This window comes from Eulemur rufifrons, chromosome 11, assembly GCF_041146395.1.
Source record: "Eulemur rufifrons isolate Redbay chromosome 11, OSU_ERuf_1, whole genome shotgun sequence".
NCBI lineage: Eukaryota > Metazoa > Chordata > Mammalia > Primates > Lemuridae > Eulemur > Eulemur rufifrons.
In genome coordinates this window covers 4,529,903-4,555,776 of record NC_090993.1, presented here as the reverse complement: position 1 = coordinate 4,555,776, position 25,874 = coordinate 4,529,903, and the positions used below count along the sequence as shown (strand labels likewise).

Here is a 25,874-nt window from a genome sequence, read left to right as displayed (position 1 = left end):
GAGGAGGCTGTATGGTAGTAAAAACAAAGCTGAATCTTGAAAATGTGGTAAATTTACAAATACGAAAATATAGTAACTAAAATAACACATGATGTAATTTCAGAATACTTTGGCTATGGAAAGAGTTAAAAGAAAAATTTTATTTTGTTTTTACAGAATTCCATGGTACTCTCCACACAGTTGGCTACGTTGGGACAGGAGCCTACAATATATACAATTTTGAGGAAAAAAGTTTATTTCCCAGATAGGAACATGAATGATGGGTATTTAATTTTTAAATTTCAAATATAAAATTCAGATTTCAAATTCAAAAAAATAAATCAGCAACTTAAAAGAGATTTAAAAACCCTTATGTAATTTTATGGAATATAGCTTATATGTAATTTACAAGTGCCTTCTTTTATGACATACAAAAAAATTGTGATAATCACAATTAATTACCAATTCAGGAAAATGGCAATCACACTCTTGGATTATAGTTTTACAGTTTGTGTTAATACCTAAACTTCAGTCCAAGAGTTTCATTTGAACGGTGGCAATCCTGTCAATATCTCAGAACGTTTCCTGCTGGTTCGTAATAGTGAGCCACATGGTGTGACGGATGTCTCAATTGCTGCCAAAACAGCGCGCGCGCGCGCGCGCACACACACACACACACGCACCACAAATTCTACCTACACATACACACACACACACACACACACACACACACGCACCACAAATTCTACCTGAGAAGTAACATCTGTGACTGTTAAAATTGGTAGGTTATCACAAGGTGGGTAGCCAGCTTTTCTTAGTCTGTTGAGCAGTAAGGCAAAGGGTAAGGTGCTTACAGCTAAAGACAAAGTTCTGTGTTCAGTGACCTTACAGTAGTTGAGAGAGAAAAGCAAACAAATAAAGGTGAGCCCAAGGTTTGGTGGAACTCAAAGAGTGCGCACCTCTAAACTCTGGTTTAGAGGAGAGGGCATCAGGGAGGACTTTCCTAACGAGGTGATATCTGCATTATTGAAAAGAAATAAAAGTTTGCCAATTGGGGAAGTATTCCAAGCAGAGAAGGTGACATACAAATAATGTTGTTTCTTTATAATATTGAGGAGGAAAAAACCGATTTTCATCCAAGGGCACTGTCGGTATGGAGTTTGCCTATTCTCCTCACGTCTGTGTGGGTTTTCTCTGGGTATTCCAGTTTCCTCCCACATCCCAAAGCTGTGTGTGTGAGGCTCATTGCCATGTCCGCATGGTCCCTCCCCCAGTGTGAGTACTCCCTGCCATGGAGTGGTGTCTCCAGGGTTAGTTCCTGTCTTGAGCCCTCAGCTGCTGCTCCAGTCACCTGCAACACTGAACTGGAATAAGTGCGGTTGAAAATGAATGAATGAATACAAGTTATTATAAAATAAAATCTGTAAAGTATACAATAATCATACAAATGCACAACAATAAACCATGCAGTATAAAAGCACTCAGGAGCCACCATATTGGTGATTATTTTTGAACTACATGGTGGTAGGAGGTGCCCCTTACAATTTTGGCTTTATAAACATTTATTTCTTGACTTAACCCACCACCACATTTGCAGAAATACAGACCTTTTAAAGGATGGGTTCTCAGCTTCTTAGGCAATTACTGTTTAACTACAGTTGATAATTCTGATCATCCCATCTCCACTGAAGACAATCTCGTGACCTCCACCCAGGACCTCCCTTAACCAGGTCCTGCTAGGCCATCTCCTGTCACACAAATAAACAAAGATTTATCCTGCCCCTCCCAACCACTGGTGTGAGGCAGGGACACAGGCTTTAGTTCTCAACAAGGAGTGGAGGATGTTTTAAAGAGACAGAAAATATTTTTGCCATTTTTTTTCCAGGCCATTCCCTCTGTTACATCCCTAACCTACTCTCCATCAGGTGTGTGAAATAAAGATATTTTCAGATATTCAGGGTCTCCAAAAAAATGTATGTTCATACACCCTTTCACAGGAAGGTACTGAAGAACATGCTTTAGCAAAACAAGAAAGATCAGTAAATGGTGGCTTAGACCCAGAGAGTAATGAAACAAGTACTAGATTACCTCTCTGTTCATCACAGGGGAAATAGTAGAAACACTATTTTAACTACCTATTAGAAAACTAAAAATTTTTAATGAAATAATTATTAACTCCAGGAAAAATTTAAAAAAGAAAAAATAATCATAGTAGAACTGGCTCAGCAGTAAGCAATATTTAACGTGGTTGTAACAATATAAACACTCCGTTGATTTAACTAAAAAGTTAATATAATTAATTTGAGAGATGGGAAGAAAATGTATGGGTAGGCATGATATATGAGAGATACAGCTTCATCTGCCATGTGAGAAGGCTATAGATGATGTATAAAAATTCTATGTTAAGAAAGAGCAGTATGAGAGTATTTGATTCTGTGTGATTGGTACACAAAAAAAAAGAGGGAAAAAAGAGTATTTATTTGAAAATGTGGAGATATTGCAGAAGAAAGCTGTAAGAGTCAAGATCTGGCAGCGGTAGCATTATAGTATTATTTTATTTGTTTTACCCAGGTTTATGTTGATTAAAAAAATTTTTTTAAGATGGTAAGTGTCAATACTGTGCAAGACGGATCAGAGGAGGGAGAGATCATTTTATTCTTTTTTTTTTTTTTTCCTCTGCATAGGACCTGGCGTATCACGGTACCAGTGACAATAGATGATGTGCTAAAGGAGATTAGAGGAAATAAAGTGACTTTTCAAGATTGCTTTATTTCAGATACTTTTTTCCTGCTGACTACTCCTTTGTTGACCACGCCTGAGTTTCCTGGTTTTTTACCCCTCTCTTCACAAACTGGTAGTCAGTTAATATCTTCCTGGAACCCTTGTCTTGCTTCACTAGCTGTTGTAGTATCTGATACGGAGACCTATCAAACAAATGATTCCTTCCGTACCTGGACTAGAATCCGAGTGCCTCCAAACGTTCTGAGTGACGATGAAAGACAGAGTGTGACTCGTGTGACCCTGTTGTATGATGGAATATATTTTGTAATAAATGGCATTCTTTACGTAAAAACTTTTCATGCATTTAAAAGACTGGGAAGAAATGAAAATATTCCTGATGGTGGAATTATGGGCGTGACATCAAGAAAATGGTGTTGGATCAAATATTTACTCAAGGTTAGTAAAAGATTATATATATGTATATCACACATACACATTTATATATATTTACCATACCATTTATTCAGTAATGTATCAGAGACTCTGCTATGTAGCTTTTGCACAGTTATTTTATCTAAGGCTATAAACAGCTTGATGTTTCTGACCCTGCTTCTCAGAGGCCTCTTTATAGTAGAGATGCACCTCCAACAACAAAAACTAAAATTAATCTTGTATGTTATCGTGCAGTTCTGTCATATTAAGGAAGCTTTGTTTTACCTTCATATGGCCAAAAGGCCCCCCAAAAATTACTTTCCCCAAAGACTCCAGAAGCTCTCAAAAATGGATTAAATCTCCCACGTCCAACAAATGTGGTGGTAAGATGTCTGGAATCTTTCCTATTACAAAACGCCTAAAATGCTGTGTAAAATGTTAAACCTTCTTTTAAGTACATTTCTGAGCTTGTGTGTGGAAAGTAAGGGAAATCGTGGAAGAAAGGAAGATATCCTGAGCACGAGTCCAAAGGCACAGGCAAACTCCGAAATCTCGGCTACCTTCAGGTCCTATGCTGATTCCAGGTAAGTAGACCTCTGGTGCCAGGATACCACGCCTTGGGCCTGAGCAAAGTAGGGCATCTGATGATAATTTTTTGCATACAGCAAGGGCCTTCAAAGAGTTTCCAACACAATTAAGTCTATCTCAAATTTAATTCTTAGGAGGGGGAAAAGTTTCTGTTTAGAATTCATGAGGAGATGCCAACTCATATGCATGCATTTTGGAGCCCAAATTCACAGTACGTACATGGTTAAAAAAAAACATTAAGCCAAGCATCAAGCAAGAAGAAAACACAAATCCTGTCTGGAAAAATAAATCTTCAAGTCATGCTTTGAAAAATTTCTATAAAGAATGTTCCCACAATATTGAAGCCACATTCAAAAATGGTAAAACATGCAAAGAAACAAGGTACCATGGGAGTCGGCAGAAATAACAAAGAGCAGAATCATTCCCGTAAAGACATCAGGTATTGGAATTGACAGAACATAAAATGTGTTTAATAGATTTAAGTAAATGAAACAGAAAACAGAAATAAGGAAAAACATAGTCTATCAAATGGCAAGAGATAGTAAAACTAAAAGCAAGGAAGTTTTTACTATAAAATTTAGCATAGTGGTTATCCTAGAAAGAAAAGGTAGTGATTGGGAGAGGGCAGGAGTAGTAATTTGGAAGTTTTGGCAATATTCTATATTTTAATCTGTATGGTCATTGCACAGACTTTTGCTTTGTGATGAATCTGAGCTGTATGCATTTCTCTTTGGTACTGTGAAGGTGAGGGGAATCTTCCCCTTTCCCGCCAAAAGTTCACTGAAAGATCAATGCACAATTGAGGCAGATTAATAAGAGAAAGAAGTTTATTTACCATGCACACAGGGAGAGTCATAGAGTGATTACCCCCTATCCCAGTGGGGTCCAGAAATTTAGTTACCCTCCTTTTAAGGGGAGGAGGAGATGAGGAATATAGGTAATTCTGTTTAGGGACAATAACTGATTGCTAGGGAGAATGAATAGATACTTGGGAGAATGAATGGATGGGGGGAAACAGATGGACTTGTAAATTCACCTGAGAGACTTAAAATGATTTGGACCAGTTCTGGTCGCATTCTTGATCTTCTTTCCTGCAATATATTGAGATAACAGGGAGGGGAAGGGAAGTGAATTGTTCTTATTGAGAGGTCCGCCTGGTTTATGCAGATAGAGGGGAAGCCCCTTCCAAGGCCTGTTGATCTCTAAGGGCCTTTAATTCAAAATACTCTTCATACCAAGGAGTCATATTCTGGGGATTGAGGTCTTGAGTACCCGGTGTCTCTTTCATTCCCATCCAGACACCAGGCGCCTTTTATGGAGCAGGCCATCTCGGGTTTGATAGGCCAGGGCTGGTCTCTGTCCCCCACCCCGCCTGGCCCACACACAGCCCTGCAGGTGGGGTCAGCAGACCAGACTGCTTGATGTTGGAATGCAAGATGAGAGGTCTTACTGGTTACCTATCATTTTCACTGAGGAATGGGCATGGAGAGGAACCGGAGTGGGCAAGGTGTGCTTACTCAAGAAGAAATAGACAACATGAATATCCATATCAATTAAAGGAATTGCGTTTGTTATTAAAAACTTCCCAATAAAGAAAACTGTCAGGGCTGGGTGTGGTGGCTCAGGCCTATGATCCTAGCACTCTGGGAGGCTGAGGCAGAAGGATCGCTTGAGCTTAGGAGTTCCAGATCAGCCTCAGCAAGAGCAAGACCCCATCTCTACTGAAAATAGAAAGAAATTAGCTGGGCATGGTGCCACAGGCCTGAAGTCTCAGCTACTTGGGAGGCTGAGGCAGGAGGATCACTTGAGCCCAGGAGTTTGAGGTTGCAGTGAGCTCTGATCATGCCACTGCACTCTAGCTGGGACAACAGAGTGAGAACCTATCTCAAAAAACAGACAGACAAAAAGAAAATAAAATTATTGGCATAATTTATTTTTATGATTACATGTAATATGATATATTTCTATTTACTCTATTTCTATGCCTGAAGAATTTATGCAAAAATATACTGAAATAAATGAATCTTAGTAGTTACTACCTTTTATTTTTACAGATGCCAAATTAGAAGACAGGAGTTGTTAGACTTGTCTCTAAAATCAAAAATGTTTCTAATTGTTTTCAATTTTGTCACAGAATAAAGGAAGAAGAAGCACCATGGTAATCTGGACAGAAAACGAAGTTTACCTTGGATATACTCCTCTTGAATTTGTCAGAATAATAACTACTGCAGAACTGAAAATACTTCTAAAGCTATCACCATCTGCTACTCTGACTGTACACAATATGGAGTACACGGGACACCCTCTGGAACTTGCCGTGTTATTAAATTACTGCGTTACGTGTACTGTCACCAAAAATATTTTTATAGTGACATACAATGAAGATACAAAACAGTGGGTGTTCCAAGACTTTAAGTTAGATGTCCCTATTGATAGTTTTTTAGTTCCACGTTTTCTATTTTCCGCAACACCGGAATTGGTACTGTATGACAAGCATAGGATCTACTATTGTTATCATAATTTCACTCTTACTGGGGTCTTACAGACACCTACAGAAAATGGAAATCTATCAGTGTTATCAAATGAGAGTGTTATTCATGAAGTTTTTGTAGGTAAGGCATTCTCAATTCTCATTCTGCTACAGTTATTCTAGATTTTATTGCAGACATCTTCCTTAAAATGATGCAACAATTCTTAATGCACCAATATATGGTGCTTTTGTTTGTTAAAGGTCTACTTTTTAACCACCGAAAAATGAATAGATTTTATTTTTATTATTCTTTTTTATAATTTTTTTGCTTACTTTTGCCAACAGTTAAAGCTGAGAAAAAATGAATAGATTTTAAATTCAACTGATGTTAACTATGATCTCACAAACTCAAGTTCTTTTTCTTTTCTTTTTCTTTTTTTTTTTTTTTTTTTGGTGGTTCACTTTGGTCAATCAGCAGATTCTAACTAACCAACTTATACGTACATCAGCCAGGTGCTGATGTTATTGCTGTGTTATTGTATTCGTTTCCCGGGGTTCCCATAACAAAATACCGCAAACCAGGTGGCTTAAAACAACAGAAATTTATTGTTTCACAGTTCTGGAGGCTAGAAGTCAGAGACCACGGTGTTTACAGGGCCTTATTCCCTCAGAAACCTGTAGGGGAATCTTCCTTTGGTTCTTCCCAGTTTTTGGTGACTTGCTGGCAAATCCTTGCCATTCCTGGCTTGCAGCTGCACCATTCCAATCTCTGCCTTGTCATCACAGCTTTCTCCCTGCGTCTCTGTCATCACATGACCATCTTGTTATAAGGACAACAGTCATACTGGATTAGAGGTCCTTCCTCCTCCAATGTGACTTCATCTTAACTAGCTGCATCTATAATGATCCTGTTTCTAAATAAGACCACATTCTGAGGTAGTCCTGGGGGTTAGAACTGCAACACATCTTTTGGAGGGGACATAGAGTTCAACCCATAGCAGATTTAGATAGGTTTGTGTTGAAATCTGCGAACAAGTCATTTGATCTCTCCGAGCTTCTGTTTTCTAATCTCCAATACAGGACTGGCATGTTGAGTAGGTAAGGGATTGTATGTAAAAAACTGAAACAATGCTTGACAGGTGGTAAACCTTCAATTAATAGTAGTTATTCTTGATTTTATTATTCATTCCCTCTTGAGTCCATTTTAGAAATTTGTATTTTCCTAGGAAATCATTTATCTAGATTTTCTAATTTATTGGCCAAAATTTCCCTTGTTAACTCTTAGATTTCTTATGTGCCGGTAATTATATCCCGTTTCTCATTTATAATATTGTTTGTGCCCCACCCCATTGTTAGTTTGGCTTGCAAGAGATTGTTTATTATTTTTAGGGGTTTTTGTTTTTGTTTTCCTTTTAAAAAGCTATCTTCATTTTATTTATCAACTCTACTTTTTATTTAATTCCTTAATTTCTGCTTTTGTCATTGTTGATTCTTCACTTCTGCTTTCTTTTTCTAACTTTAGCGGTCTGCTGCCTGCTCCTTAAGTTAAATGATTCGTTCATTTATTTTCAGTCTTTCTTGTTTTCTAAGCATTTAACGCTATCAACAAGCATAAGGCTATGAACTTTTCTCTGTACGTCTTTTTTTGGGGGGGTGTTAAATGATCCTTTTTTGAAATATTTTCCTTTGTACTTTTTAATAGCTGGGCATTCCACTGCACCACTGTTGATTATGATGTCATGTGGGTGGCGGCCATCAACATTGCAGCCCACAGACTGGGCAGCCCCCACAATCTCTTTACTGGTTCCAGAGAGTTCTCTGGCTAAAGATTGGTGCCACATCTGTCTGGCAATGTCGACAATCTCATCAAAAGTGATATTTCTGTTCTGTTTAATGTTTTTCTGTTTCTTTCTGTCTCTTGGTGGTTCCTTGAGGGCTTTGATGATCAGGGCAGGGGCAGAAGGTTCCACTTCGATCTGGGCCTGTCTGTTCTGAATAGTTAGTTTCACTGTAATCCTCAGACCCTTCCAGTCACCGGTTGCCTTGGCAATGTCATCACCAACCTTTTTTGGAGACAGACCCAGGGGGCTAATCTTGGGGGCCAGAGCCAGCATGGCACCAACTTCGCCACCGGTGCACCTCAGGTAAACGACTATGATCTCGTTGGGGTCGAACTTAGGCAGCTGGTGTCGGATGAACCCGGATTTGGGGCGACCGAAGAAAGTTGCACCTTGACCTACCTTCTCTGTATGTCTTTAGCTGCATCCCGTGAAATTTTACATACGGTGATCTTATTGTCATTATCTTTTAAATCATTCTTTTTTTTTTTTTTTTTTTTTTGAGACAGAGTCTCACTTTGTTGCCCAGGCTAGAGTGAGTGCCGTGGCGTCAGCCTAGCTCACAGCAACCTCAAACTCCTGGGCTCAAGCGATCCTCCTGCCTCAGCCTCCCGAGTAGCTGGGACTACAGGCATGCGCCACTATGCCCGGCTAATTTTTCTATATATATATTTTTAGTTGTCCATATAATTTCTTTCTATTTTTAGTAGAGACGGGGTCTCGCTCTTGCTCAGGCTGGTCTCGAACTCCTGACCTTGAGCGATCCACCCGCCTCGGCCTCCCAAAGTGCTAGGATTACAGGCGTGAGCCACCACACCCGGCCTTAAATCATTCTTAATTTTCATCTAATCTTCATATTTAATCCAAAGGTCATTTAATAATGTTTTTAACCAGCGATGTGATCAGCAAAAGAGAAGGTGCCATGTAAGTATATATATAAGGAGCATCAAATCCAGATTTATTGGGCTCTGAAAAATAGAAGGTGGAGGAAATTACTTCTCAACTGAAAACCAGGGGTAGAGTCTGTATATTAGAAAAATGATTTCACTGGTTAGGATAGGAGATTGAGGTAGCATTCCAAGTTGAGAATACAGCATGTGCAAAGATCTGGAGGTGAGCAAGCACATGGCAAGGTTAGGGAACCGAAATTAGGTCAGTATGACCAGATAATGGAGTGTAAGGCAAAATGTGGTGAGAAGTAAACCTTGGTAAGGAAAAGAGAGATCACATCGTGAAGCAATTTGGACATTATATATAATCCAGAAACAATATATTGTTTTGTTTCATGAGGTTTTACATTTTATATTATCATTACACTGTATCTATCCTGCAATCACTCTTTCATTCAACATAGAGATATATTTTATTATGTCCTCCACCCACATGTTTCTCCCTTTCCACCTTGCAATCCACTTGCACATATTTCTGATTAGGTTAGATTTGAGTAGAATATAATTTGTGGTAACTTGTAAAGAGGCTGCTGATTTATTCAGATTCCACATGTAAGATGTGTGAGCACCACACAACCTCAACCTCCCTGACTCTATGAATTCACCTTCCTCCTTTCCGCCAGTCCTCTCTGAGTGTTGTCTTTTGAAAATTACAGAGGGTGTACCCCTAGGCTGTACACAGAGAATGTCATAGCTTGAAAGGAAGCTATGAAGTCAGTTAGTCCAACTGGTCGTTTTACAAAGCCAAAGAGGTTCAGAGAGTTGCCCTCTATGAGCCACTAAGACTTAAGGCAGAATTATCAGGTGGAGAAAATTGCTTGTCTGCTCTGAGTGAAGCTGCAGAGGTAGGCTGTGCTTCACACCATTCCTGCCCCCGTCACCCCTATTTCTTCATCCCAATCGTGTCAGTCTGCTAGGGCTGCCATGCCAAAATACCAGACTGGGGTGACTTAAACAACAGAAATTTATTTTCTCACATTTCTGAGGGCTAGAAGTCCAAGGTTAAGGTCCCGTCAGGATTGGTTTCTGGGGTGAGGCCTCTATTCCGGTGTTTCTTCCTCTTCTTGTAAGGACACCGGTCCTGTTGGATTAGGACCCCCTGCTTACAATCTCATTTAACCTTAATTGCCTCCTTAAAGTCCCTATCTCCAAATGTGGTCACTGGGGATTAGGGTTTCAACATAAAAATTTGAGAGGGACCCAATTTAGTCCATAACCAACACTTTCTAATAATACCATTCCCGCCATGCTCATCCTCAGTATTACTTAATACACTTATTCTAGCTCTTTTCTCTGTGTAAATGATGTGATATGTAAAAGTGATATAGTAAGTATAAGGAGAAAATGCATTCATTAAGAAAATAATACTCTGCACTGACGTGAGAAGTTCTCCAATTTAGTGTGAAGGTTCGTGCCTGCACACTCTAATTTTCTCAAAGTACATAAGTACTTACTTCATTATAAAAGAAATTCTTTTGGTTAAAAGTACACTTAAATAAAACAGCGTGGTTTATGGTTGGTTAGAATCACCCAAACTTTTCTCTCTTTTTTTCCAGATTATTTTGGAAATATCGTGGTGAAAATGGAAAATAATATAATATTTTATTTCAAGACTAGTATTACAGATGCAGTCAAGCTGCACGTGTGGGTAAACAGCATGATAAGATCCACCTTTCTCTTAAATACATCTGGTCATATATATCTCCTGTATGCTTTCGACAATGGCACAATACATGCACAGGAATATCCCTTAAAGCTGGAAGCACATAGTATAGCGTTCAAGACAAAAGACAAATGCCCATTCACTGCATTTAATAATGATATTGGTCGCATTTTTTACTTTTTGGACAAGGGAGATATGCTGAATCTGTGGAGTCAATTAGTTTATCCAGAAAATACTGGTCTGTACACTATTGTGGAACTCTATGGCCCAGAAGTATTGCAAATAAGCCAATACACTCACTATGAAATTGCCTTTGGACACTGCACTAAAACTCTGGTAATTTGATATTTTAATTTCTTTAATTTTAATCAATATAAAAGTATAATATAAACATTTTTAATAAGTGGATTTGATTTCCCTTCTAGGTTCAGCTGGGGAAATATTGAGGACTATGCTTTTATTTTTATTTTTAAATAAAATTTTAATTTTAAATAAATTTCACTCTGTTGCCCAGGCTAGAGTGCCGTGGCATCAGCCTATCTCACAGCAACCTCAAACTCCTGGGCTCAAGCGATCCTCCTGCCTCAGCCTTCCAAGTAGCTGGGACTACAGGCATGTGCCACCGTGCCCGGCTAATTTTTCTATTTTCAGTAGAGACAGGTGTCTCACTCTTGCTCAGGCTGGTCTCGAACTCCTGAGCTCAAGCAATCCTCCCACCTCAGGCTCCCAGAGTGCTAGGATTACAGGCGTGAGCCACCCTGCCCGGCACCTATGAGTTTTTAATAAATAATAATGTAATAAGCCATTAATTCTCAAGTCACAATTTTTGCTTTTGATATCCAAGGCTACTTTGCCACCTAAAAACACATTCCTTCAAAACTCCTTGATTGTCAATTGCATTGTTCATTTCCTATTTTTTTTTTTTTTTAATGCATGGCTTTTCTGTAGACTTCTGTCATCTCTTGTATAATAAACTACCTCAAAACCTAATTCCTTTACACAACGACCAATTCTATGGGGCAACAATTTGGGCCCTGAGTAGCTGGGCAGTTCTGCTGGTTCCATCTGGATTCATTGATGTGGCTGTGGTGATCTGGCCATTCTTCTGCAACTGATGGTCTAAGATAGCCTCATTAGTCCGAGGGGCCGCAGACAGAATGCTTGTCTCTGCTCCATGCGTCCTCTTATCCTCCAGACCTGGCTTCTTCACGTGGCAGAGTCTCTTTATGCATTTATAACGTACCTTTTCCTTAATTTTTTTTTCAATATTTCTAGGCTACACGGTTTGTGAGGTTTTGTTTTTTTTTTTTTCAAATTTTTGAAAATCTCAAAAAAAACCTTTCTGATATATTTATTGAAAAAACATCCACGTGTAAGTGGACCACTGGGGTTCAAACTAGTATTATTCAAGGGTCAACTGTATATTTGTCCATTTGCAACTTCCCCCCTCAAAACACTAGTTACCCATCAAAATACGTAAACGACCAATGACTATGAAACATCAAAATTTGCATTTTTAATAAAATGCTGGCTCTATCATTTATTACCTGATGACATTGAGCAAATTTTTAAATCTCTCTGTGCCTTAATTTTCTCATCTGTAAATTGGGCATAATAGGTTTTTATGAGGATTAAACGAGTTAATATACATAAAGGACCTAGGAAGGCACCTGGCACATACAGTATGTGTATCATGACTGCAGCTACCACCACTGTTGCCCCTGTTGCTACTACCACTACCACCACCATATTTCATCAACCCTAAGGCACTTTTTTTTACATTTAACATCTCTGAAATCAGGATGAGTCTTATATCGATGGCATTTTTGATTTAAGGAATCATATTATTGTTATAGCACCTTGTTTATACGATGCAGATTGGGTCACTAGAACTTACAGACTTCACAGATTATTGTCTAGCATGGTGATAAGCATCATCATTCCTTTTTGTAAAAAAAAAAAAATGAATATAACACCCATATACAAAAGTGGATAAAACATTTATGAATAATTTAGCAAATTATCATAAACAAAACACCCATGTAATCACCATTCAAATAAAAAAATAGAATATTAGAAGCACCCAACGTCCCCTCGTATTTCCCTGATCATAATCTTCTCCCTCTTCCAAAAGCTAAACACCAGTCTGACTTTTGTCTATTAATAGGTATGCATCACTAAATAATATAGCTTAAGTTTGTCTATTTTTGAACTTTATATGAATGGAATCATTACATATATGTTAAACACACATACATACATAATATACACATACATGTTTTTATGTCTTCCTTTTTTTCTTTGACTATTATGCTTGTGAAAGTCCATGTTGTTTAGTGTAGCTGTAATTCATACTCACTGCCCTATAGTGTTCCTCTGTATGAATGTACTATAATATATACTTATTTATTTTACTGTTGGTGAACATTGGGGTTTTTCTATTTTGGGGCTACTCTGAATAATGCTACAATGAATATTTTAGTCTATACCTCTTGACAAATACATATAAATATTTCTATCAGAATTACTAACTTTTATGTGAGATTCTTGGGGAGGATGTAAATTGCATTTATAATTCTATAACATTTTATTATGAAAAATTTCAAGCATACAGAAAGTTGAAAGAATTTTGCAATTAACACCTCTACCTCGATTCTCCATTAACATTTTACTATAGTTGCTTTCTTATATATCTATACATCGGTCCATCCACCAATCAATCTTGCTTTACAAGTGTTCAACATTATTACATATCCTAGTGAAGGCATTTTACATGCCTGGATATGGAAAACCAAATGCTACTAAAGTGAGATCCCCATCCCTAATTTTCCTGCTTTAAATAAACTTTTTAATTCTCTTTTTCAGAATCTAACCTTTTCTCAGAATATAAATTATGAGGGAGTAGATAATTACTTCCACTTGCAGTAAGTATGACTTTTCAAAGAGCTTACTCAGTATTAAATATGCTACTTAGGTTATTGATTTGTAGGTATTTATTTAAATGGCTTCATATCTGTTTAAATATCCAAATTTCAAATTCCTTTAAGTGGACAGATGTAAAATTAGTATTTACGTGTGTAAAATGTAAAGTACTCCTTGTAGTTTAATGGAAACATGACCCATCTGAAGGTTCTCATTCATCCAAAGGAAGATGCAAAAAATGGGCCATTTATTAATTCCATAATTTTCAAGCATGCTGTGTCACTAATTCCCATCTGAAAGTTTCTGCATACTATCGTTAAGCAAAAACAAGAACTCTAATATCACAGAAAGTCTTCAACTGTGAGTAAAGTCAGATAAAACATCATGTTTGACTGCTGGAATAAGGTAGCACTTAAGCATTTAATTTCTGAAGGGAGACAACCAACTTGGAGTCCTGTGTTAAGGCATTTATGTGGTTACCATTACAGCCTGGCAATATTTTCCGGGAAAATAGCATTTTTTTTTCCCTAGGAAAAAGTTCCATTTTTCTTTAGTCTGCTGCTACTCCAAGTGAATTTGCATATCCGCTCTATGCCAAGCGCTTTTTAGGTGTTCCAAATACACGGTGAACAAGGAACATAAAGTACTGGTGTCATGAAACATATCTCCAGTGAGAGAAGACAAACAGCAAGTAATCAAATAAGCAAGATAATTCCAAATACTGACAAGTGCTGTTAAGAAAACAGAATGACGTCGTAGAGTCTGATCTGGAAGGGTAGGGAGAAAATGCCACGTTAGACACAGTAGTCTAAACGGAGTAGGCTCAACTTGTTCCTTTCCCCTTCATCCATTGACTTTTTGCTTTATATTTCTAATGGTGTAGGTTCCTTTGAGTATTTTTGGTTTTGTGGATATTTACTGAGATTTCTGTTGCTATAGAATGCACATAAAGTTGTCCAGGATTTTTTTTTTTTTTCATGTTTGTTTCTGTCCAGTGTTTTCAAAAATTAAAAACCTTAGCAGGGGTGGAGTATGACTCAAGCTTTCAAAATTTCCCCTTGTGTTCATTTTGAGCCCTGACATTTTGCCCGAGCACGAAACGATTCGTGTGTACTTTTTAGTTGAGAAAGGCATTATGTCTGACCTCCCTTTCAATTCCAGCCAGATCAAATTATGCAGCTTTATGTGGTTCAGAAAACTAATTTGACAACTTACTCTTTATGGTTCCAAAGTTGTGATAGATAGAAGGGGAAAATCCGTAGGGGATCGAGGAAGAACACACGTCGCGGCTACCATTTTGCAATACCATCAGGAAGCCAGTAGGTCAAGATATTAATAGCAGCAGCAGAGCCCCATGGTCCAGGGACTGAGGGTCTTTATAAAATAGTGCTCATTTCTGTTTCCCATTGTGCCAACCCGGTGGTGGCCAAAATCTGGGGTGCCATGAGGTGAGAGCCACTTTGCCATGTGACCACAGTGCAGAGCTAGCTGCCTTAACAGAAGCAGCGAGCAGTTACCACCAGCACCAGGCCTCTAGACTTCCTCGTGGTGGTTCAATGACATAGAGTACGTGGGACTTTTCGTTTGCTCCACAGAAAGGCAGAGTCAGGTCTACTTCTCCCCTAACCCTGCGATAACCTGTGTGGATTGTTTTTCCTAGAGACAAGAACACCGGCCTCCTGCTTATCCAACTTCGACCTAGTGCATATTCAAAAACGTGCACAAGAGCCCACAAGGTAAGTGACATAGTAGTAAAGACCAACAATTTCCTCCAAGAGTATATAGGTGGTAAACTAAATAATTCCTATTATCTCCATACAATACCACTCCCCTACTACTTAGCAACATTTTGTCATGTTTCACTGTAAAGATAGCATTATTTCATGTTGCAGACGGAAGATAAGATTTCTGCCTTCCGTGAGTTTATCATCTAAAGTGGGCTCTATAAACACATAGAAAAATGTAAAACTGTTAGTTTTTGAAGATTTGAAGATAAATAAAACCGTGTAAAGGAAAACTGAAATTAATGGGGACAATTTAAATTGGATACAGTTTGTCGAAGAAGACCGACCGTCATGTTCATTATTTATCCTGCATTCATTCATTCAAAATGTCATTCATCCAGAAACAATGTATTGCTGCCTGCTATGTTTCTGCGTTTCAGTCTGAGTGCTAGGTAACGGGAGTTACAAAGATGGAAAGACAGACTACCTCTCCCAGAGGCAAACGTAAGCTACCTTAAGAGAATGTGGGATGCACAGTTATCAAATTGCCCAGAGGAAAGTGGGAGCAATTGAAAGGTGAAAAGAAAGGGATACCTAATGTGACTATTGAAGAATAAGTGAAGTTCAGCAGGCAGATGCAAAGGGAATTCCAGGAAGGGCACAGGCAAAAGCACAGAGGTATGTAATAGCATCAGGGTGTTCAGGTAACCATGAGTATTATGAAACTAAACACACATTCTTAACAACTCCCTCCTTTGAGTCTATGTTCCATATTTGGGGATGCCTGTTCTCTATTCCTTCTCAGCCTAACATTCAGTAAACATATATTGAGCACCCACTGTTTATCAGGCACTGTGTTATACATAAGGAATACTAAGTGAAATAGGACTTAGTCCCTCCTCTCCAGGACGCCAGCACAAGGAACCTGTTCCTACCAGAGCAAGGTTCCGTGAGTTTAGAGGGAGCCTTGAACTAAGGCAGATGTGATCCATCCCTGAGGACTGCTGACACACACTGCTTCCCCAGGAAATTGCCTTCAGTGGCATGTCAATAACTCCAGTCTGCCCACCATGCCACCCACCCACTGTAACTGGTTAGGAAGCAAGAAACTGCAACCCCAGGAGTTCCTGCCCTAGGCTAAGTCTAGGTTTTCTATCTATAAATGCATGACCCTATTTCTTTATGGATGCCTTCCTAAAGCACTGTGGTTTTCTTTACCCCTCTCTAATCTCTAGATTTGTTAGGGAATCCCTATTCACTCTATCCTGCCCAGCCAAGGCATTACAAAGGCAAGTCCATCTAACCTGAGTTCAGATCCAAGCCCTACCACGTACTGGCTTGGACAAACTATTTAAACACTCTGAGTCTCAGCAGCCTCATTTGTAAAAAGGGAAACATAACAGCTATCTTATGGGGTTGCTGAGAGTATTAAATGAGATCATTTATGCAAAGTATCCAAAACAGTGCCTGTCACAGAGTAATTATCTGACATTACTGGTTTCTTCCTTCTTTTTCCTCTTTGGCACCCTGCAGACAAGGACAGTTCAAATCCAGCCACCCTCTGGGCCCACTGCAGGTAGTTTATATTGACCCACCAACTGAAATAGAATGGAGAAATATGCAATAGCCCTTTTAGACAGTAGGAAAACGTGGTCTTTTAGAGGCAGGTCCTCTAGCCAAAGAAATCAAAACCTGTACGTAATCACAAGATACGCTTTCAACCACAGGTTCCATTCTTGGTGCTCTCATACGTACAAGTCATCAGCCTCCCAGATAAACATTGTAGAGACACAGGGCCCAGCTCTGTATGTCCACAGAACCAAGGCCTACAGACTTCTGCTCCAGTTGGAGGAAGTTAGGCCCTTGTTAAACCTGCTGGATCAAATGGCAATGGACTGTGCTCTTTGAGTAAGAGCTGCTGTCTTTGTCACTTAGTCTTCACAGCCCGCAGCAGAGCAGCAAGTAGAACCGGCAGCTCCAACAAGGCTGCATCAAGTTCTTGGTTTAACCATGCACCAAGAACTGGAAATGCAGAAAGGCAGGCAGCCCCCAGAGGGCCTTATTAATTCCTTCCAGGATGAATTTTCCCTGGGAGGGATGACTACAACTCTTGTCTACCAGCATTTGTGTTGAGGGACTTCAGAATCCCTGTCTCGGATCAGTTGTTCAGTCCAGTTAGAGAGAATTTGCTATGTCAGACTCTCAGCTAAGGCAGGAGCTGTCCTGCCCTGTCTCTGCACCGAAGAGAAATGTTTTCATTTAGGCTGTACGTCAGAGTCTCTCTAATTAGGTGTCCAGTCCTGGGAAGCGTGTGTCGGCCCTGTAGCAGTAGGTACTCTAGAAAACAGGCTTATTCATGCTTCCCACCCTCCATACCTACAACTCCTTTTCAACATCCACCTGCAGGTCAACTCATATTTTTAATCCTAGCCGAGGTTGTTGATTCTGAGTCTGGGGGTTATTTTTGTCAGTGAGGACGAGGAAGAGAAGAAATTTTACAAGTGAGGTCATCAGGTAATGGTGGGTCCTGACTATGAGAGATTTGAGGACCTGAGCCAATCCTGTAGGTTATATGGATAATTTAATAAAGACAAAGGGCAGGCCCATCTCTCTGAACACATTTGAGGGGAAAGCAAAGATGTAATGATAATGGGTGGTGAGGACTGTGGGTGCAGTTGTTAAGAGAACAAATCAAGTCCCGTGGGTAAAATCAGATGATTCAGGAAATAAGATCCATGAACTCCCAGTGTGGAGCATGTCTTTGAAATGAAGCCTGAAAAGTCTTGGTTTAGCAGGGACGACTCTTCGTATCCACTGAACTTGGCTGGACGTCATTCCTCCATCCCCGTCTTCCTGACTTCCTAGTCCTTCTCACAGGGTCAGGAGTATTAGGGTTCTTCCAGAGGTGCCTTGTGGACATGTGTGATATACAGGGACATGTTAAGCCAGAATGCAAGCGTCTAGACCCCACTTAGCCTAGTGGAGGGGCAGGGGTCCTGGAGCCAGGCAGACAGAGATGTAGCCACCCAGTTGAGGGAGAACCAGGACTGGTTAAAAAGAAGCCATGAACCCCTGAGTGAAACATTGGCAGTTCTTGTAAGTAAATCTAAAGCATTCATCCACTTTATTTTTAACACTTGCTATCTTGGTAAGCCTTCCTTTCATGTTTATATAGTAATTAATTGTATTTTTATTCTATATAAACTGTATATTAATTTTAAGCAAGACATGCCTAAACATTTACAGGCAGGATAAGACATTTGGCATTTTGCAACAGTTCATTTTCTTTTTTTTTTTCTTTTTTTTTTTTGTCTTTTCTTCATACTCACTGGTTATAGCAAGTTCATTTTCTTAATAACAGAGTTTTAATGAAGTTAATAGTCTTTCCACTTTAGATTGAAATTTTTGCTACATTCCAGCTACTGGATATAACCTATCTTCTTAGCACAGCTACACAAAACTCTATTTTAATTTAATTTTTGTATGTAATATTTATTCTACTCTGTTCTTACTGCAAAAGTATTGAATCTGTTAAAAGAGAAAGGCAATATTGCTACTAACAGTAGAGGTGTTTTCGGAGGTAAATGCAATATACTTATTGCATCAGACTCCAGTGGGATTTTATTTGGTTGGGTGATTTTTTTTTGGAGACAGAGTCTCATTCTGTCAGCCGGGCTAGAGTGCCATGGCTGGTGTCATCCTAGCTCACAGCAACCTCAAACTCCTGGGTTTAAGCGATCCTCCTGCCTCAGCTTCCCGAGTAGGTGGGACTACAGGCATGTGCCACCATGCCCGGCTAATTTTTCTCTATATATTTTTAGTTGTCCAGCTAATTTCTTTCTATTTTTAGGAGAAACGAGGGTCTCACTCTTGCTCAGGCTGGTCTCATACTCCTGACCTCAAGCGATCTTCCCACCTCGGCCTCCCAGAGTGCTAGGATTACAGGTGTGAGCCACCGCGCCCGGCCTATTTGGTTGTTTTAATGCTAGCCTTTTCCACATTAAATGCCTTTCCTGGGCATTTCCGGCCCATGAAACAAGGCATGATGGCACAGCATGTCTGTGTGATGCTATTGTCGGATTTTGCGCTTGCCTTCCTCACTGTGCCCCCAAGTTTGCTTACAGAGAAGCACGGGCTGTGTTAACAAGGCGTCTCACCTGCGGCAGATGCTGCAGCCTGATGTCTAACTTCTTGCACGTTGCACTATAGTATCCACAGGTAGTTTGTTTTCAAACAAAGAACAGATGTGCTTTTCTTTAAACAAGCAGTTAGTTGCGAGTAATGCTTAAAATAAATATCCATTGAACTAGGACAGGGGGTTAATATTAAATAATTGGCCTGCTGCCAGTGCTCCTTTGAATACAGGGTAGTGCTGCTTAAAGCAGGAACAACAAGGGTAGGCTGCTATTTTACATGATGCTACTCAATACCCTGAAAAAATATTGGTCTACTAAAGTAGGGAAAAATGTCAAATTAGTAGCTAGATTTTAAAACCCACCAGCTGAGGCCGGGCACGGGGGCTCACACCTGTAATCCTAGCACTCTGGGAGGCTGAGGCGGGCGGATCGTTTGAGCTCAGGCATTCCAGACCAGCCTGAGCAAGAGCGAGACCCTGTCTCTACTAAAAAAATAGAAAGAAATTAGCTGGACAACTAAAAATATATATATAGAAAAAATTAGCTGGGCATAGTGGCACATGCCTATAGTCCCAGCTACTCGGGAGGCTTAGGCAGGAGGATCGCTTGAGTCCAGGAGTTTGAGGTTGCTGTGAGCTAGGCTGACGCCACGGCACTCTAGCCCGGGCAACAGAGCGAGACTCTGTCTCAAAAAAAAAAAATAAATTAATAAATGAATGAATAAAACCCGCCAACTGAGTCAGAGGTGCAAGCTGGAAGCATGAAGTCAGGAGTCACGGTTGTAGAGGTGAGTAAAAGATGAGATTGGGTCAATTCCCTGGGATAGGTAAGAAAGCAGAGATCCAACCTTTGGGCCTCATGAGCAGTAAAGACAAAGGTAGCAAAGAAAAAGCGCTCAAAGAGAAAGAAAACAGCACAGAGCAGTAGTATAACAGGGCCCTACATTTAAAAGGTTATCTCAAATCTAAAATGTAACTAGTTTTAGCTGTCATAAGATTTTGGATCATATGAATCGGAACAACTGAACTCACTACCTAAATTACTCCATTTTAGGTGTTCCAAATGGCTGTTGGATGTGATATTTATAAATACATTACGGTTAAAGGGCAAGTATATTTCCATTTGACCTGTCTTATACGCTTTTGGTTTTAAGACAAATGGTGAACTCGACGATAATTACTAGTGATAATATTAGCCTAATGACGGACACATCCACAATGAAATCCAGAATTAAATTGACATTTATGTCCACTTTCAATTTTTGCCAAGTCAAACACATTCGCATCATACTAAAAAGGAAAAAAAAAAAAAAAAGCTCTTTCTGTATTGCCAGCATTTCTCTCCACCTTTCCTTTTAATAAGCCAGTTTCTATCTTTCATCATTTCATCAGCTCTTCAGCGTACAGCTCATTCCCAGAGAAATGAGAGGGAGAAACGCCGACCTCTGGTTTCCGCCCTACTCAAACCACTTGTAACTTCAGTTGCGTCGGAGGATTGCTACCCCCAGAGCAGAGGAGCCTCAGTTTCCTGCACCGTTTGCTATGGGAAATTTTTTAGAGCAAACCTAACAGAACCACCAGTGGTTCCTCCAGGGAATCCCACGGTGTGAATTTCATCGATCCTGCTATGGTTCACAGTGGAGCACACTGGATTTTGTGTCTTCCATCGGCCATGGCGCTCTGTCTTCTACATGGGAGAGACACGGGCCGCGTGTATATGTGCTAATCTGTGTAGCTGCGGTTAAATGTGTAATGGAGACAGCAATTTGTTGTGATTCCTCTCCTTTGGTTGGGAGTGGGGTTGCAGGGGGGGGGGAACATTAACTCTCATCTGAGTATTTGTGAAATGACTTGCTCTCATCCATTCCTCTGTCATACTGATCATCTTCTGATTATTACTGAATGTTAATAATCACTTGCTAGATCAATAATTACATATTTGCATCTCATTTAGCATTTGCTAAATTTGCATTTCCTAACACCTTGGCATTCATAATTCCTTTTCCAGGAAACACAAAAAGACTAACTGGGCTGGGCATGCTGGCTCACGCCTGTAATCCCAGCACTTTGGGAAGCGGAGATGGAAGGATCGCTTGAGCCTAGGAGTTCAGAACCAGCCTGGGCAACACAGCTAGACACCCTCTCAAAAAAAAAAAAAAAAGAAAGAAAGTGTGCGTGTGTGTGTGTGTGTGTGAGAAAAGCCGGGCATTGTGGTGCACACCTGCAGTCCCAGCTACTCGGACGGCTGAGGAGGCAAGAGGATCACTGGAGCCCAGGAATTTGAGTTTACAATGAGCTATGCTCATGCCACTGCACTCCAGCCTGGGTACAAAGCAAAATCCTGTCTAAAAAAAAAAAAAAAATGTATATAGCCTGTACCTCCCATTATCCTATTTCTAGGATTATTTACATCTTTGCTCCTGAGAATTTGGCCTGTGGAGCAGCAATGGCATCATCTGGGAACTTGTTATAACCACAGAATCTCAGGCCTCATCCCACACCTGCTGAGTCAGATTCTGCATTTTTTAAAAATTTCCAGGAGATTAGTAGGGGCATTAATGTTTGAGGACGTCTGCTGTAAGCAACATGTTGCCAAAACCAATTCCCAGCACCACTGCATGCAGAATTCCTTCCAGTGTGGGAGACAAAGCAGCTTGAACCAACCTATTTCTGGGAGGCTCCAGATAGTAATTGTCAAGCTTAGCTGCTCATCAGAATCACCTGGAGAGCATGTTTAAAAAACACAGATTTCAAGACCTTACCGTGGGCCTCTTAGTCAATAACCCATTGCTCTGGAACTCTAAAAACAGCTTTAATATCTTGGACTCAGGTTGCAAGGGGCCCGTGATTTTCATAGTCACCAAGGGAGACCTGGAACAGTGTGGGGTCCATGGCCCTTCAGAAGAGTTGTTGATGAAGGAGAGCTGTCATCTCTTGGGATCCAATTTGGGTTCAGAGTGGGGGATGGTCTAGACCTCTAATATCAATCTAGAAATGATGGTGACTAGGGTTCCTTCTAAGTTACGCTGGAAGCAGCAAGCTAAAGTGGTGAACTGGATAACTTTAACTGAAAACTGTGTAATTTCATAGATCATTATATCCTCTGTCTGTATGAACCCTAACTAGAAATTACATGAATCCTTAACCTGCACCACTGAGTTTCTAGTAGCAACTAGAAATCTTGTTTTTTTTTTAAAAAAAGTTTATGTGGAATAAAACAGTCCAAAGAAATTTGTCTTTATTTTGATAGATTTTCTGTGAATTTTTATGTGTGTGTGTGTGTGTGTGTGTGTGTGTGTGTTTTAGAACGGTGACTTTTTAAAAATTGTGATGAAATTCACACAACATAAAGTTACCATTTTAAAGTGTACAATTCAGTGGCATGAAGGACCTTCACAATATTGTGCCTCTAGCACCACTATCTAGTTCCAAAGTATTTCTTCTTCTTCTTTTTAATTTAATTTTTTTTTTTTTTAAACAGAGACGGGGGTCTTACTCTTGCCCAGGCTGGTCTCGAACTCCTGAGCTCAAGTGATCCTCCCACCTCAGCCTCCCAGAGTGCTAGATTTACAGGTGTGAGCCACCACGCCCAGCCTAGTTCTAAAGTATTTTCATCACCCCAAAAGGAAACTCTGTACCCAGTAAGCAGTCACTCCTCATACTCGCTTTCCACGAACCACTGGCAACCATTAATCTACTGTCTCTACGGATTTGCCTATTCTGGATATTTCATATAAATGGAATCATGTAATATATGACCGTTTGTGTCTGGCTTCTTTCACTTAGCACGTTTTTGAGGTTCACCTGTGCTGTGGCATCAGTGCTTCATTCCCTTTTATGGTTGAGTAATATTTCATTGTATGGATAAACCATATTTTGTTTATCCATTCATCAGTTCATGAATATTTGGGATGTTTCTGCCTTTTGGCTTTTGTGAACAGAGCAGCTATGAATATCTGTGTACAAGTTTTTGTTTGAACACCTGTCTTCACTTATTGTGAGTATGTACCTCGAAGTGGAATTGCTGAGTCATGTGGTCATCCTCTGTTTACCTTGTTGAGGAGCCACCACACTGTTCTCCGCAGCAGTGTGACATTTTACATTACCACCAGCCATGTATGCGCGTTCCAGTTTCTCCACATCCTTGCCAACATTCGTTGCTTTCTGTTTGGGTTTTTTTTGTTGTTGTTGTTGTTGTTTGTGTTTTTGTTTTTTAAATTGACAGATAAAATTGCATGTGTTTGCAGTGTGCAACATGATGTTTTAAAATACATTGTGGAATGACTAATTCTAGCTAATCAACATATGCATTACCTCACATTGTTATCTTTTTTGTGGTGAGAACACTTTACATCCACTCTTGTAGCATTTTTCAAGAATGCAATATATTATTAACTATAGTCATTATGTCATAGGATAGATCTCTTGAATGTCTTCCTTCTAACTGAAATTTTGTATCTTTTGAGCATCCTCTCCCTGCCCACCCCCCACTTTTCTATGAATTTTTAATAAACATGTATCAAATATAAGAGGTAAATCAGCAGATTTCAAATTCTGGTGTTTTCTGAACCATTTGTGGAATTGATTTTTTTTTTTTTTAAATAGAAATGCTGGGGCCACACACTAACCCTGGAGATTCCAATTCAGTAAATGATGATTCTGTGATGCTCTCCAGTTGGAGAATCACTTTGTTAAATGATTAAATGTTTTTGTAAATATATAAGGAATGATACTACAAATTTATTATGTTTTATGTTTTGTAGATTTAGTAAAAAAGGATGTCTTCAACACGATTTTACTTACGTGATTGAAAAGTAAGAAAACTTTTTAACATAAGACTGAGTTTTATATTAATGTAGTACCAATAATTTACAATCGTTACTCATTCATTGAATTCCTGTTAGCATCCTTGTGTCTGGCTTGACACTGTGCAGTCAGTTTTAGCATTAAGCAAAATGCATAGACACTATAACTAACTTTTCTGAAACATGCAAGAGAAAGAGAGAGCCCTAGTCTCCTCCTTCAATTTAATTGGATAAACAAAGTAAGCCTCATTTACACATGTGTAGCCTCAAATCCTATATTATTCCCTCTCATTTAAGGAAGAAACACAAGAATTTTTTTCCCTACATAATTCTTCACAAATTCTGCATGACTATAGTTAAGCTAGTTAGAAGTTATACATTTACCAGGAAAGTCCCGACATCAAATATTCTACTAACTCATCTTTTTCTGTATTTTATATTTAATCTTATACACATTTATTTTTAATAGTGCAATTTGTTAACGATATCACTAAACAAAATCTGACTTTTACTTTTGTAAGATAAAGATCTTTCTAAAAAAAATTTAAAATATTAGGCTGTCAAAGGTATAGAAGTCCACATCTGAAATATTTACATGAGCCTTTGAAAAGCTAAGAAATTGTCTAATTCCATTTAATTAAACAGAATTTATTTATTCCAATTAAATTATTTATTCTAATTAAAGCATGTTTAACCACTAGGCGTATCCCTTACGTGATTTCATTAAACTTTAAGGCAGGGTGGAGGGATGGAAGAGCCTAGATGTTCCAGACTGCGATGCTTGGTGGAGTCAGTAGGTGACAGAGAAGGGGTGAGAAGAAAACGTTTAATAGTTGGTGAGGGCACCACCTTTCATTGTCTGTGTGGTAGCTGGGCCTCGAGGGTAATAATATGAGACAGACTCTATCCTCGATGGCAGGAATTTCTTGAGTCTGTCCCCTGAAGCATGATGAGACATACGGAGTTTGTGGCTGGTAACAGTGACTCGAATTTGAGGACTGACAAGACAGGAAACATGTGAGGGAATAATATGAAGGGAATACGTGAAGGAATAAACCCGGGAGTTCATGAAGGGGAAGGATTCCATCATAGTGAGAAATCTAAAGTATGCATCTATTGTTACTGACTCTGGAAGGATCTTATTCTTTCATCTGTTAATATTCTGGAAAGAACTGCATTGGAATAGCACAGTGAACCTGGGCTTTATGATCACGCATCCTTCTTGGTAGGAAAGCAAGGTTTGTAGCCTTGAACAATTTCTGAGAATGGTTCCATATCTACGAACGGAGGACAATAATTCACACCGTGTCGGTTGTTGTAAGAATGCATTACTACGTATGGAAATAGGTGTAGAAAGAAAGTGCCTGAAACATAGTCAGCGCTCAGTATTTTATACTTATGTTTATCTATTTGACTTTGGTGATACTTCCTTACCTAGACAAAGTCATCGTTCTAGTTTTTAAGTTTGAAAAGAGGAAAGAGACATAAATAATGAATATCGGTTTTTTTTAATAATTAATATCTTTTTTACAGGTCATATCTGAGGCACCGACCATCTCAAAACTTGGTAAGAAGATTACAATTTTTAGCTTCTGAGGCTGGGCACTAAAGAAAAAAAAATTTTAACAGAAAATTATAATTTTGTTA

General features: G+C 39.3%; 1 protein-coding gene and 1 pseudogene across 1 annotated transcript in view; one reads left to right on the top strand and one right to left on the bottom strand.

Annotated features, from left to right (window-relative positions):
• Nucleotides 1–25,874, top strand: part of CATSPERE (catsper channel auxiliary subunit epsilon) — a 59,428-nt gene that overhangs the window by 15,140 nt on the left and 18,414 nt on the right. Inside the window, exons 8-16 of the mRNA XM_069484640.1 lie at nt 157–263; nt 2,664–3,156; nt 5,855–6,332; nt 10,535–10,977; nt 13,507–13,565; nt 15,224–15,299; nt 20,477–20,529; nt 24,186–24,236; nt 25,761–25,794. Of these exons, the coding sequence (XP_069340741.1) occupies nt 157–263; nt 2,664–3,156; nt 5,855–6,332; nt 10,535–10,977; nt 13,507–13,565; nt 15,224–15,299; nt 20,477–20,529; nt 24,186–24,236; nt 25,761–25,794 (1,794 nt within the window). The remainder of the gene's footprint in view (nt 1–156; nt 264–2,663; nt 3,157–5,854; nt 6,333–10,534; nt 10,978–13,506; nt 13,566–15,223; nt 15,300–20,476; nt 20,530–24,185; nt 24,237–25,760; nt 25,795–25,874) is intronic.
• On the bottom strand, nt 7,759–10,437 carry LOC138393352 (large ribosomal subunit protein uL11 pseudogene; annotated as a pseudogene).